The sequence below is a fragment of the Carettochelys insculpta genome, chromosome 10 (genome assembly GCF_033958435.1).
Source record: "Carettochelys insculpta isolate YL-2023 chromosome 10, ASM3395843v1, whole genome shotgun sequence".
In the NCBI taxonomy this organism is placed as follows: Eukaryota; Metazoa; Chordata; order Testudines; family Carettochelyidae; genus Carettochelys; species Carettochelys insculpta.
The window spans coordinates 52,048,843-52,062,374 of NC_134146.1; the positions used below are offsets into that span (position 1 = coordinate 52,048,843).

General features: G+C 49.1%; 1 protein-coding gene across 1 annotated transcript in view; it reads right to left on the reverse strand.

The window, feature by feature from the left end:
- LOC142018201 (putative cation-transporting ATPase 13A4) overlaps positions 1-13,532 on the reverse strand; it is a 69,628-nt gene that overhangs the window by 25,882 nt on the left and 30,214 nt on the right. The window contains exons 11-14 of the mRNA XM_075003760.1: positions 12,966-13,123; positions 9,520-9,708; positions 7,899-7,960; positions 7,024-7,174 (exon numbers count right to left, since the gene is read on the reverse strand). Coding sequence (XP_074859861.1) covers positions 7,024-7,174; positions 7,899-7,960; positions 9,520-9,708; positions 12,966-13,123 — 560 coding nt within the window. The remainder of the gene's footprint in view (positions 1-7,023; positions 7,175-7,898; positions 7,961-9,519; positions 9,709-12,965; positions 13,124-13,532) is intronic.

Sequence of the window (13,532 nt, forward strand, 5' to 3'; positions counted from 1 at the left end):
ATGCCTTGGAGCAGGGACTCGACAATTGTCAGGAGAGTGGGGGAGCCCAGAGGTCAGGGGAGCCCTTGGTGCTGCTCTCAGGAAAACCTGGTCAAGTTTTAAGGCTTCAGAAAGCTGCAGTTTGCACAGGCTCCCTAGAGATGTGTTTGAGTGGCTGCTAAATTCTCCAAAGAGTCCACCCACCTTGAACATCTTGCAGCCCCTCTCATCTCCTGGAGAGTGTCTGTGCCATCGCCAGAGAATGGCTGAGCACGCTCCATCCGGAGGCTGCGGGGGCTGAGCTGGACTTCCCTTGCAGTGGCTGCTCTGGGCCACCGTGGCTCCAGGCACCGGAACCAAGAGAACAAGGAGATTGTGTGTGCTTGCTCTCTATGCTCCCTCCAGCTGGTGCTAGGCCAGCAAAGAGGAGGAGTAAGCTGCCTCGCTCTGAGTGCAGAGGGGTGAGGAACTGGAGCGGGAGAGGAATCAGGAGCATGTCTTGCAGGAACCTGAGGGTGGCGAGAGACTGGGGCCATAGCTAGACTGGGGAGGAAGCAGTGGCAGATGGGAGCAGGGGGGAAGGGTAACATTAACATTCTTTGGTTAGCACAAAAAAGGAGTCTTCAGAAGTGGGTCTGTCCCACGAAAGCTCATCACCAAATAAACCATTTCGTTAGTCTTCAAAGTGCTACGTGACTCCTTGATTGTTTTGATAGACTACAGACTTACACAGCTACCTCTGTCACTATTCTTTGGTTAGATTTCTTTGGGTTGTCATTATATGCAGTCTGCAGCTGGACAAACTGAGGCACACGGTAAGTTGCCCAAGGTCGCGCAAGAATTAACGATAGAACTGGGAACAGAACCCAGCAGTCACAGCTCCTGGGACCCTGCTCCATTTGCCATACAGGACCCCATTCCTATGCTGTGTACCAGGGCAGAGATAACTGCTTACAGGTCAGGTTCTGTTCTGTTCTGTTGGGTGCATTGTGTTTCGTCTTAGTTGAAGCTGCCCTTTAAGGAGCACACAACCCATAAAATAAAAGGAGAAGAACAGCCACAGTGGGTCAGCCCAAAGGTCCATCTAGGCCTGTCTCTTGTCTTCCAACAGTGGCTAGTGTTAGGTGCCTCAGAGGGAATGAACAGAACAGGGAATCATCAAGTGATCTCTCCGATGTCCCCCATTCCCAGTCGCAACAAAGAGAGGCTGGGGACACCAGTCTCGACCATCCTGGCCAATAGCCATTGCTGCACCTGTCCTCTGTGAATTTAGCTAGTTCTTTTTTGAACCCTCTGGTAGTCTCAGCCATCACAATATCCTCTGGCAAGGAGTTCCACAAGCTGACCGTGCGTTGTATGAGGAAGCACTTTGTTCTGTTTGTTTTAAATTTGCTGCCTACTAATCTCCTTGGCTGACGCCTGATTCCTGTGTTACAAGGAGTAAATAACACTTCCATTTCCTGTCTCCACACTGGCTATGATTTCAGATCCCTCTACCATATGCCTCGCCCCCACAGCTGTCTCTTTTCTAAGATGAACACTCCTAGCCTTTTTCATCTCTGCTCATATGGAAGCTGTTCCATGCCCTTAAACATCCTCATTCCACTTCCCTGTGCCTTTTCCAACTGTAATGCATCTTTTCTGAGATGGGATGACCAGAACTGCACACAGTGTTCCAGGTGTGGGCATCTCATGGACTTGGAGAGTGACATTACGGCACTTTCTCTCTTCTTCTCTATCCCCTTCCTAATAGTTCCTAACCTTCTGGCTGCTTTTTTGACTGCTGCTGCAGCAAATTGAGTGGATGTTTGCAGAGAACTATCCACAGTGTCACCAAGGTCTCTCTTGAGTGGTAACAACGAATTTCAACCCCATTGTTTTGCATGTAAAGCTGGGATTATATTTTCTGGAGCCCACTTCTTTGCATTCATCCACATTGTATTTCATCTGCCAGTTGGTTCAAGCACTGTTGCCGAACTCTAGAGCTGCAGTCACTGCAAGCAGCTACTAAATGCAAGTTAAATATACCCCATCTGGCGACTGGTGGGAGAGGAGAACAAAGGGTCAAGGACCCCCTGGGCTCAAGTGCCCCGACTAGCCTGAGCTGGGAGGGGAGGGGGCAGGACCAGAGCCAGGAATTGCAGCTGAATGCACCAGGGAGTGTCAGCGCAGTGCAAGGTCTGAATCTGCAGTCCTGTAACTTGGGATGGGAAGGGGACGTGGAGTGCGTGGGGCTGCAGGCTGGGGGCCGGGCAGCAGCATGGGTAGGGAGGCCATGTGCCCATCCATTAGCTGGTGGGCCAAGTAAGCCACATGTAAAATTCCAGGGTAGGCTAACCAGGAGGTGCACAGCAATTGCTGTACAGAATCAGAGCAGTAACATAGCGGGTCAGAATCCCGCCCCTGACAGCTACCACGACCAGCTGCTCTAGGAGCAGGTGTAGGGAGCCAGACCAGGAAGCACTAATCACTTGTGTTAGGGGAAGTTTTCTTCCTATTTCCCACCATTAGTGACTGATCTGGGCTCTGAAATGTGAAAGTTTAAATCCCTTTTAGCCATAAAATCATTTCTTTCCCGCTTTCTATGGGCACATAGAATCATAGAATCATAACACTGGGACCAGAAAGGGCCTCGAGAGGCCATCGAGTCCAGTCCCCTGCCCCGACGGCAGGACCGACCACTATCTACATCATCCCTGATAGACATCTATCTAATCTGTTCTTAAATATCTCCAGCAAGGGAGATTCCACAACCTCCCTTGGCAACTTATTCCAGTACTTGACCACCCTGACAGTTAGGAACTTTTTCCTAATGTCCAACCTAAACTTCCCTTGCTGCAGCTTAAGTCCATTGCCTCTTGTTCTCTCCTCAGAGGCCAAGAAGAACAAGTTTTCTCCCTCCTCCTTATGACACCCTTTAAGATATCTGAAAACCGCTATCATGTCCCCCCTCAATTTTCTCTTTTCCAAGCTAAACAAGCCCAATTCTTTCAGCCTTTCTTCATAAGTCATGTTCTCCAGACCTTTTATCATTCTAGTTGCTCTTCTCTGGACCTTCTCTAATTTCTCTACATCTTTCTTGAATTGGGGTGCCCAGAACTGGACACAATATTCCAGCTGAGGCCTAACCAGCGCAGAGTAGAGCGGAAGAATGATTTTTCGTGTCTTGTTCACAACACACCTGCTAATGCATCCCAGAACCATGTTTGCTTTTTTTGCAACAGCATCACGCTGTTGACTCATATTTAACTTGTGATCTACTAGAACCCCTAGATCCCTTTCTGCTGTACTCCTTCCTAGACAGTCTTTTCCCATTTTGTATGCGTGAAACAGATTATTCCTTCCTAAGTGCAGCACCTTACATTTATCTTTATTAAACTTCATCCTGCTTACTTCAGACCATTTCTCCAATTTATCTAGATCATTCTGAATTATGACCCTATCCTCCAATGTAGTTGCAACCCCTCCCAGCTTGGTATCATCTGCAAACTTAATAAGCGTACTTTCTATGCCAATATCCAAATCATTAATGAAGATATTGAACAGAACTGGTTCCAAAACAGACCCCTGCGGAACCCCACTTGTTATGCTTTTCCAGCAGGATTGAGCACCGTTAACAACTACTCTCTGGGTACGATTAGCCAGCCAGTTATGCACCCACCTTATTGCAGCCCCATTTAAGTTGGACTTGCCTAGTTTGTCAATAAGAATATTACGCAAGACCATATCAAATGCTTTACTAAAGTCTAGGTATACCACATCCACTGCTTCTCCCTTATCTACGAGTCTCATTATCGTGTCAAAAAAAGCTGTCAGGTTGGTTTGACATGATTTGTTTTTTACAAAACCATGCTGGCTGTTCCCTATCACTTCACTACCTTCCAAGTGCTTGCAGATGACTTCCTTAACTACCTGCTCCATTACCTTTCCTGGCACAGAAGTTAAGCTGACTGGCCTGTAATTTCCTGGGTTGTTCTCATTCCCCTTTTTGTAGATGGGCACTATATTTGCCCTCTTCCAGTCTTCTGGAATCTCTCCTGTCTCCCATGACTTTCCAAAAATGAGAGCTAACGGCTCAGCTACCTCTTCTATCAGCTCCTTGAGGATTCTAGGATGCATTTCATCAGGCCCTGGTGACTTGCAGACATCTAATTTTTCCAAATGGTTTTTAACTTGTTCTTTTTTTATTTAAAAAACTAACTCTACCCCTTTTCCACCAGCATTCACTAGGTCAGGCATTCCTTCAGACTTCTCTGTGAAGACCGAAACAAAGAAGTCATTAAGCATTTCTGCCATTTCCAAGTTCCCCGTTACTGTTTCTCCCTCCTCACTGAGCAATGGCCCTACCCTGTCCTTGGTCTTCCTCTTGTTTCTAATATATTTGTAAAAGGCCTTCTTGTTACCCTTTATGCCTGTAGCTAGTTGGAGCTCATTTTGTGCCTTAGCCTTTCTAATTTTGCTCCTGCATTCCTGTGTTATTTGCCTATGTTCATTCTTTGTAATTTGTCCTAGTTTCCATTTTTTATAGGATTCCTTTTTTAGTTTGAGATCATGCAGGATCTCCTTGTTAAGCCAAGGCGGTCTTTGCCCATATTTACTATCTTTCCTACATAGGGGAATAGCTTGTTTTTGGGCCCTTAATAATGTCTCTTTGAAAAACTGCCAACTCTCCTCAGTTGTTTTTCCCCTCAGTTTTTCCTCCCATGGGATCTTACCTACCAGCTCTAGGAGTTTACCAAAATTTGCCTTCCTGAAATCCATCATCTCTGTTTTGCTGTTTTCCCTCCTACCAGTCCTTAGAATTGTGAACTCTACGATTTCATGTTCACATGTTCTTTGTGCACAGAACTCTCTAATCCCGTCCAGGAATCCTGCCACGTCGTGATGTCAGTGAAGTCGTGCAGCAGCGAACTCCATGGGTTGATTACAGGCTGTGTGAAAATGCAGTTTCAGAATGTTGCCTTTAATTTCACCATGGCAGCCCTCCGGCTTTGCTGGGCCCTGGGCAATGGGGGGCTCGGCTCCACCCCCCCTCCCCCAAAGGGGTGGAGTCTCAAGTGAAAGGGGGCATGGCTACAACAGCAGGCTCTCCGTCCCATTTGGACCACGCCTTGCCTCCCTCACTCAGCCCTCGGCACCACCCAGACTGCACTGCACTGGACACCTGCAGCAGTTCAAAGGGCCTGGAGCCCTGGCTGATGGCAGCCCAGAGCCCTGAGCCCTCTCAAATCACTGGATCCCAGAGCAACTGCCCCCTTCGTCCTCCCATCAGTGGTCCTGGATTTCTTTGACGATCCCATTGCTTTTGACTTATGGGAAAGGGTCTCTGGGAACGCCCACGTTTAATGCCTCCAAGATTCAAGTTTCTCGTCTCTTCCATGAATGCTCTAAACCAGCAAGCCACTGCTGCAAGGCGTCTCAGAAATGAAACGCGAGTCGGTAGTGCTGCTTTCATTCTCAGAGCCCTGCACCTCTGCGGGTAGCCACATCCAGGGGTGTCAACGTGTGTATCCACGGCTCACGATTGCAGATACAAATGCAGATGCAGATACAGGTTTTGTATCCGTGCAGGGCTCTGTGCATTACTGACTGATGAGGGGGAACAGTTAAATTAAGTGGCTGAAATGAAGTTAATTAAGTGACTGAAATGGTTCTATCTTGCTCTGACTTGCAGAGTTCCAGGAGCATCACCTTTTGGTTTGCAGTACTGGAGATATATATACTTAGCTCATAGAGCTGGAACGGACCTTCAGAAGTCATCCAGTTCAGCCCCTGCACTGGTAGCAGGACGTATCACCACGCCTGACAGATCTATCTATTTTTAATGTATTTGCCCCGATCCCTAAATGGCCCCCTCAAGGACTAAGTACTCTGCTCAGTTTATAAGGCCGGTGTTCTACCCGCTGAACTATCCCTCCCCCACAGGGTACATCTGCATACAGACAAAAAGAGGTTGTGTTATTGCATAACACCCCTCCTGTTAAGCTACAGTATAAGCTAAGCACTGAAATCACTGGGGTTTCACAGCCACCTGGGGATCTCTGGGACAGCTGAGCTGTGCCTATCCCAGCTAGGGATCTATGCCCAGTCCCCAGTTTTTACGGTCAGGATTGCAGGAATTTGGACCCAGACATGAATGGATTCGGGCCATGTCTCTGTTACAGGGGCTACTGGGGTATAGCTATGGGATCTTAGCTATACTGGCATAATGCCGAGTTGTGGCTGCACCAGCCCAGAACCTCTGCAGCAGGAACACCCTCTCCCTGAGCAATGGGAGCTCGTGTGCCAAAAGCATTCGCCTGTTGTCCCTGCTGTGGCTGCATGGAGAGATTGGCAAGGGGAGCCACAGCAGGCAGAAGCTGGATTTTTCACACCCCTGCCTAAGTTACATTGGCCTGTATTGTAAGCATGCAGCCAGCCTAGTGAACAATGATGGGGGGTGGAGGTGGGGCTCCCAAACCCATCACCAAGCAATCAGCACAACAGCAAGCAGAGAAAGAAGCAGCTGATGGAGTGGTGAGAATTCTGGACTCTTCTCCGGGAGAGATGCTCCTGCCCTCCTGGCAGGACCTTTCCTTGCCAGTGTGCACTCATAAGAACATAAGAATGGCCATACTGGGTCAGACCAAAGGTCCGTCCAGCCCAGTAACCTGTTTGCCAACAGTGGACAGTGCCAGGTGCCCCAGAGGCGGTGGACCGAAGACAATGATCAAGTGATTTGTCTCCTGCCATCCATCTCAAGCCTCTGACAACCAGAGGCCAGCGACACCATTCCTACCCCTGGCTAATAGCCTTTTATGGCCCTAACCTCCACGAATTTATCTAGCTCTTTCTTAAATTCTGTTATAGTCCCAGCCCCCACAGTCTCCTCTGGCGAGGAGTTCCACAGGTCCCACAGTGCCACTCTCAGGCAGGGTAGGACCCTTCCCTTTGGTTTCTGTTTGGGAGCAGGTTCCCTGCCTCCGTGAGTGGGGAACAGGCCCCACTGTGTGCCAGTACCAAGAGTTTCCCCAACCTGAGAGTAACAATAAAACAGAGCTTTACCCATTTGGTTGCCTCAAACATTTTCAGGTCCAGTGGGTCTCCCTGTATCTTCCCATCCAGAACAATGAGTGAGTGACAGCTCACCATGGCACCGCACACTGGTCCCCAGGGCAGGCTGTGACCAGAGGTGAAGCTGTGAACTTCCTGGAAGCTGGTTTATAAGAAAGTGTAAAAGTAGCTGTGTTACATGGCTCAGCTGCAGCTCCTCTAATCCTGAAACCAACAAAACCATCCCTCAAACCCAGGGCAAATGGAGCCCCTAGTCTGCCAGCAAGCCACGTGAATTCTGCTCTGGGTGGCGCTGGTCGGATTGCATGCGCTATCCCTTCACTCGCTCTTCTGGGCAAGTCATAGGGGCAGGGCTGTCCCAGTGGATTCCAGCATCACAGCAAATCAGACCTGGCTGCTGGTTCAGCGCCTGCCTTCATTTATTGTGTCTCAAATAAAAAACATTTAGTTTGTAATGAAATTGGCTCCAGAGATGGCAATTTGCTCAATGGATGGCACTAGAACTGGCATCCTCTATGTATCCACTCGACAGACGCAGACAGACTGCTCTATTCTGCCTTGCCAGTACGCCTCAGCCATGAGGCTGGGTGTGCGAAGGCTGGTACAGCCTGCTGGGGCTGTCAGCAGAGCTCTGATGGCATCCTGTGACAGCGACCCCGATTGAGCAGGAACTGTATGAGGACACCAATGCTTTTCACAAGGCCACTGAAGAGCCACTGAAAGTAGCACGTCACCTGGCTGAATCCAGGCTGTTTTTCCACCCCATTAGCAACCCCCTGGTGCTGTGAACTAAACGAGAGCTACTGAGAACGCATCCAGGCACAGCACAACAAAAGGCAGCTCCGTCTACTGTCCAAGGCCATTACCTGTTTCCTTCAGCGGTGATCACCCCCCACAGGTCCAGCCCATCTTCTGTTAAGGTGCCAGTCTAGGTTAAAACAGACAGTTGAGTTCACTTCACTTTGCAAAGACACACAAGTGCTAAGAAGAGTGAAACCAGGCTCTGGTTCAGTGCATGGGAGGAGTGCAGGAAATGCCAGACCAGTTCTGAGCAATGGGGGCTCTGGCCCACAGCCGGCTGTTCCACAGGGAGGTGTAACGGCCCTTGATGCAGCATGTGGTGTTAACACACCTGTGTGTGGCCAGTGGCGCTCTGTCACTGGGACGGCTGGTGTTATTATGGGCTACACAGGGGTAAGAGTGTAGGTCAGTCTCCAGTTCTGTGCCATGCCATGTACATGTCTAAATGACTGTAATGCTAATTGTCATTATAGTGCCTGGATGTGATGTCTTGCACTAAGGGTATCTCTACTCTGCAGTTGAGTGGCGCTGCTTTGCAGGATGGGTAAGCATTGCCTTGCTGGCTTGGCTTTCAGCCAGCTAGCACAGCTTAAAATAGCACCAAAGGCCTCAGAACCTGGCCCTCAGCATGGGGGTGCCATGGGCGGATGTACCAAGGGTCTCCAGGCAGACTTGTGCAGCCCCGCACCTGCACCATCACAGCTATTTTTAGCCTGAATCTAGGGCCGGTGTGTGTGCCGATGCTGCAACACACACCTTTGCAGTGCAGACACAGCCAGAGAGTTTGAAGAGTACTCTGACCCATGGAGCGTCATGGGCTTCAGCTGCATCATGGACCAACCTCACACCAGTAGACAATCAGCGTCCCGGGGAGGCGGTGCACTTCTGGGGTGTCTGACCAGCCTCTAGGTCAGCGATAGACAGACTCAGCCTGCCTTTAGAAAGACACACCTTGCACTGCACCAGGAATACTGCATTATAATGCCCGGGGCGCTGTACTGTCTGGGTTTGCTGTCCTGCCACATGTACATACAAAACACTCGTCCAAAGAAAGTGCAGTACAAGATAGGATCCCTCCCTGCAGTAACCCACCTCTCTGAGAGGTAGTAGATAGGCTGATGCAAAAATTCTTCTGCCACCCTAGCACTGTCTGCACTGTGAGCTTAGCTGCGTCTCTCGGGAGTGTGGGCTTTTGGTTGTGGCTCCAGTGACTGAGAGGCTCCTGGTGGAACTTCCAGGAACTGAGTCAGTGATAACGAATTGTTGCTTCCTCATAGCCATCAATTGTTGCCAGTGAGGCCACGCACTGGATGACTGCATTGAAATGTCAGGTACAACTTCAAGCCTCGGCTGTTTCTGATTTAGCTCTGGTTGGCCTGTGGGGGAGGGTGCTCTGGCAGTAACTGTAGCAGTCCAATTCCCCCGCACCCCCCACCCCGGTTTGAGTCTGTCCCTGGCAGGTGTCCCCATCTCTAGATAAACAGAATCTTATTTGAAACAGCTAATGGTGGGGCGGGGAGTGTGGAGAGGTGAAATGGGAAATTTCTCCCCCTGGCTGTCGGTCACAGGGGCAACAATTTCTCCTCCTTTTTTCTGCGTCCTCACATCATCCTCTGGTCTGACTCCAAGTGCTGGCAGCAGAACTCGGCTGTCAGCAGAAAAACCTAACAAGTGCCTCACACTCACTTTGTCAAAACAGATGAGGTTCAGCTGGCCACACACATTGATCCTCTGGGGACTGAGGCAGAAGATGCCCTTTTTCTTCAGCCTCCCTTGCGTGTAGATGATCCCCGTCGTCAGTGCAGCGGGGAGAGCTGGGGGGACTGCAATAGTGATGACGTCCAGTGCCTTTTTCACCACTTCGCCTGCTTCTTCCTGACAAAACAAAAGCAGTTAGCAGCTGGTCGCAGCTTGTGTTGTGGAGGGACACAGGGCTGAGATTTCATCAGCAAGTGATTAATACTTGTGTTGTGCCCAAAAGCTTGACACTTGTGCAAAAAGCATTTCTCTGTTGCTGAAATGCAGCCACTTCTGGGGCGGAACATGGTAGCTGTTTAAAAGATCCCAGAAAAACTGCAAAGCAATTCAGAGGGCAGGAAGTGGAAAATACTTGACCTGAGATCCTGAGTGGACAACTTGCACCAGACTGTTGGCAGCAAAATCTGCCTGTTGTGAAGGTGATCCTGGTGGGAGCTGGCTGTGCAAAGGTACAGCACGGATGTAGGTGCTGACATGCTGCACCTCGACTCCTGCTGGCCCAGCCAGGAAAGCACAGACACAGAAACAGAGTCTCACTGGGATGCGCCTTTGCTATGCCAGTCCTGAGCCACGTTTCTGGCACCCTGCAGCCATGACAGGCTGGTGCATTCTAGACCTCAGTCCGCTGTAACACAGCACAGGACAAAGCCATTGGACAGAACAGCACCAGGATGGGCGGTTCAAGGAACCTCTTTAAATCACCATTTCACGGCACGCCCTGTCGTTTGCCCTGTCTAGCTACTAGGTGACCCTGGCAGGCAGAAGGCGCTCACCAGAAGGCCAGGGTACTAGGGCAACAGCCACCATTACTGCAGACATTGCTATGGCCTCTCTCATGGTCCTAGGCACGTAGGTCCTGGGTTTTATGTATTGTTCTAAAGATGAGTTAAACTGAGCCTGACTCTCCAATTGATACGAGTGGCCACATTGGGTCAGACCAAAGTCCAGCTAGCCCAGGATCCCCTCTGCTAATGTCACATGCCCCAGAGGGAACAAACAGAACTGCAGTTCTGAGTGATCTGTCCCCTGCTGTCAGGTTCCAGCTTCTGGCAGCTGGAGGGTTAGGGACGCTGATCATCTTGCCTAAGTGCTATTGATGGACCAGTCCTCCATGAACTTATCTGATTCTTTTTTGAACCCTGCTATACTTTTGCCCTTCATAGTATCCCCTGGCAAAAAGCTCCACAGGATGGCTGAGCAGTGCTTGGGTTTGTTTTAAACCTGCTGCCTGTTAATTTCATTGGGGGGCAGGTCCCTGGTTCTTGTGTTATGGGAAGGAGTAAGTAACACTACTTCCTTATTCACTTTCTCCACGCCAGTCACGATTTTCTCATAGACCTTGTCATATCATCCCATACTCGTCCTTTTTCTGAGCAGGACAGTCCCAGTTTCTCTCCTCATACAGAAACTGCTCCCATCCCCTTAATCTTTCCTATCTTTTCCCACTCTCATGTGTCTGTCTTATAGCATCCTGCGTGGCTATCTGCAGATATAAAGCAGATCTCGGTGAGCTGCTGGGCTCCACTGGGAGCCATGAAGGAGAAAGCAGCAGCATGTCAGGTTGCTGCTGACAGGAGCCAGCGCCCAGCTCAGGAATCAGTGCTCAGCTCCTCCAGAGTGGCTGCACTGCCCCCATCCCACTTGCTAGGGTGAGCACCAGGCCCACTGGCAACTGTGCTGATCACATTAGAGAGTGCAAGCCACTCATGTGTGCTGGGACAGGCGATGCAGACTGCTGTCACGCTTACAAAGTGGCCTCTCACTGGGACCCCTCAATTTAGGAGGGACAATGGGAAACACCTATGGTGTGAGTGTTTCAGCTGGGTTCACAGATGCTCAGCACCTCTGAATACAATGCCCAAAGGGGTCTACTGAAGTGGGGCACTGAAAATAAAGCTACTCTTAAAAGCAGGGGTCTCAATGACTCTCCTAAGATCACAGAGCAAGACCCTGCAAAACGGGCATTCAGGAGTGCCTAGCTCAGTCTATTAGAATGTGCAATAGCTGAAGTTTGCAAGTGTCCAGCATGTGCTCCCATTGTTCTTACATCAGACCTCAGGGTGCACAAATCTCCCCAGACTCTTCTATTTGCACAGGTACAAGCTGAACCTCTCTACCCTGGTACTCTCTGGTCCAGCAACATGCATAATCCGGCATGATTTCAGTTAGCCGAATGACCGCTTATCATGGCAGTGGCCCAGTTTCCCACAGTCACAAAAAGTTTGTCTCCAGCCACCAGTCCTGGATCTCAGTGTTCTGTGCTGTTATTTAGCTGTAATTTGCCCCCAAATGTCTTCTAAGAGCCCAGTAAGCAGTGGAAGTGTTGGTGATGTGCTCGACAATACTGACCTCCTGCGGTCCAGCAAATTCCATGGTTTGGCACCAGTCAGGTCCCAAGGGAGTCAAACTAGAGAAGTTCACCTGTACTTCTGAGGTGTCTATTTTGTTGATATCTCAGCACTCAAGGGAGCTGATCCATTTAGCATCTCACAGGATTGAATTTCAAAAAAGTCTGACTTAGGGCTTCCCAGGGCGCTCCAGCTTTGACTTTCTGACCTCGTATTTATGTAACCCAAGTGAGAAAGTTCAGTATAGAAGGACAGGTTGCAGAGCAGGGCTGGGTTGCATTTGAAACAGACTTTCCTGCAAAGCAGCTTGAGATAAATTGATTTGCAGAACCAAACATTTGAAAATTGACTGTGGGACACATTTTCCCCTCTGGAACAAACTGTAGAAGAAAGATTTTTGAGTTTTTTGGGGTTTTTTTCCTTCCAGGATTTTGTCTTTACATTGGCTTCTCAAAATCTGATACAGATCCCAACAGCTTTCAGAAAGCTTCCTTTTCCAGTCTGGTCCTGTTCTGTGTCACCCACCCCTGTGGCCTGTTTGTGAATTTTTGCAAACACAAAGATGAGAAAAGCTCATGGTGCAACAAGTACCCATGAAATCATTTGCAATGTGTTCTGCATTTCACATGATCTGCTTCCCTGCTCAGCCCTGTTGCATTCATGAAACAGCATGGCTAGTTTTCATTGAACATGTAAGCATTGGCAGGGTGATCAGTGCTCTGCGAGACAAGCTAGAAAGAGATCTGGATCTCAAAGAGCAAGCTGAAAGACACACTGGGGAGACCTCAGAGGAAATGTTCATTTAAAACATGTGTGGTGGGGGTTGGTACCTTGGTGTGAAAATGTGAAACGCTGCTTTGCGCGCGTTTGTTTCTGTAAAAGTGCTGCCATTTTAAACCGATCTCACATTTTAGTGCAAACGTAGCATGAACAAGACCAAGTTTCGTAAGGACAACAAAATCCGAAGACACCCGCCATGTTTGTGCCTTTTGGATGAATGTTGTTGTGGTGACTTCCTCCACTCACCCCGTTTAATGCAAACATACACACGGCGTAGATCATTCCCGTGACTGCAAGCACGACAAGGCACATCAGAAACCGTAAGGTGTCTCTGTGCAGCTTGAAATTTATGGGCTTAGGGTAGAGAATGCACCTCACCAGGCCCCCTTTGGCTGTGTTGAAACCTGGAGGGGCAAACCAAACGTAGACATCAGAAAATAGCGAAAGTAGTTCTGAAAGTTCACTAAGAAAAATGGTGGAATGAAAAGATTCACAGCTACTGTAACTTAAAATAAGAGACCCAGATCTCACACTATAACCCATAAAAGCTGCTATATGGAAGTATTCTTTCCAGAGATGGTGATATTTTTCTTAAGCAACCATCAGCATGTATGACCCTGCAAGCACTCATTACTGTGTGTCATATTTACTCCTCTGAGGAGGCCTGAAGGTAACTTCAGCAGGACTAAACACAAAGTTAAGTAACTGTGACTGGGCACCCAGTGATCAAGAAAAGTTTATTTCTTGGCAAGTTGCTTTCAAATAAAGCTCAGGTAATTTTGTGCTCTGAACCTTGGGGATCCTTCAAAGTGA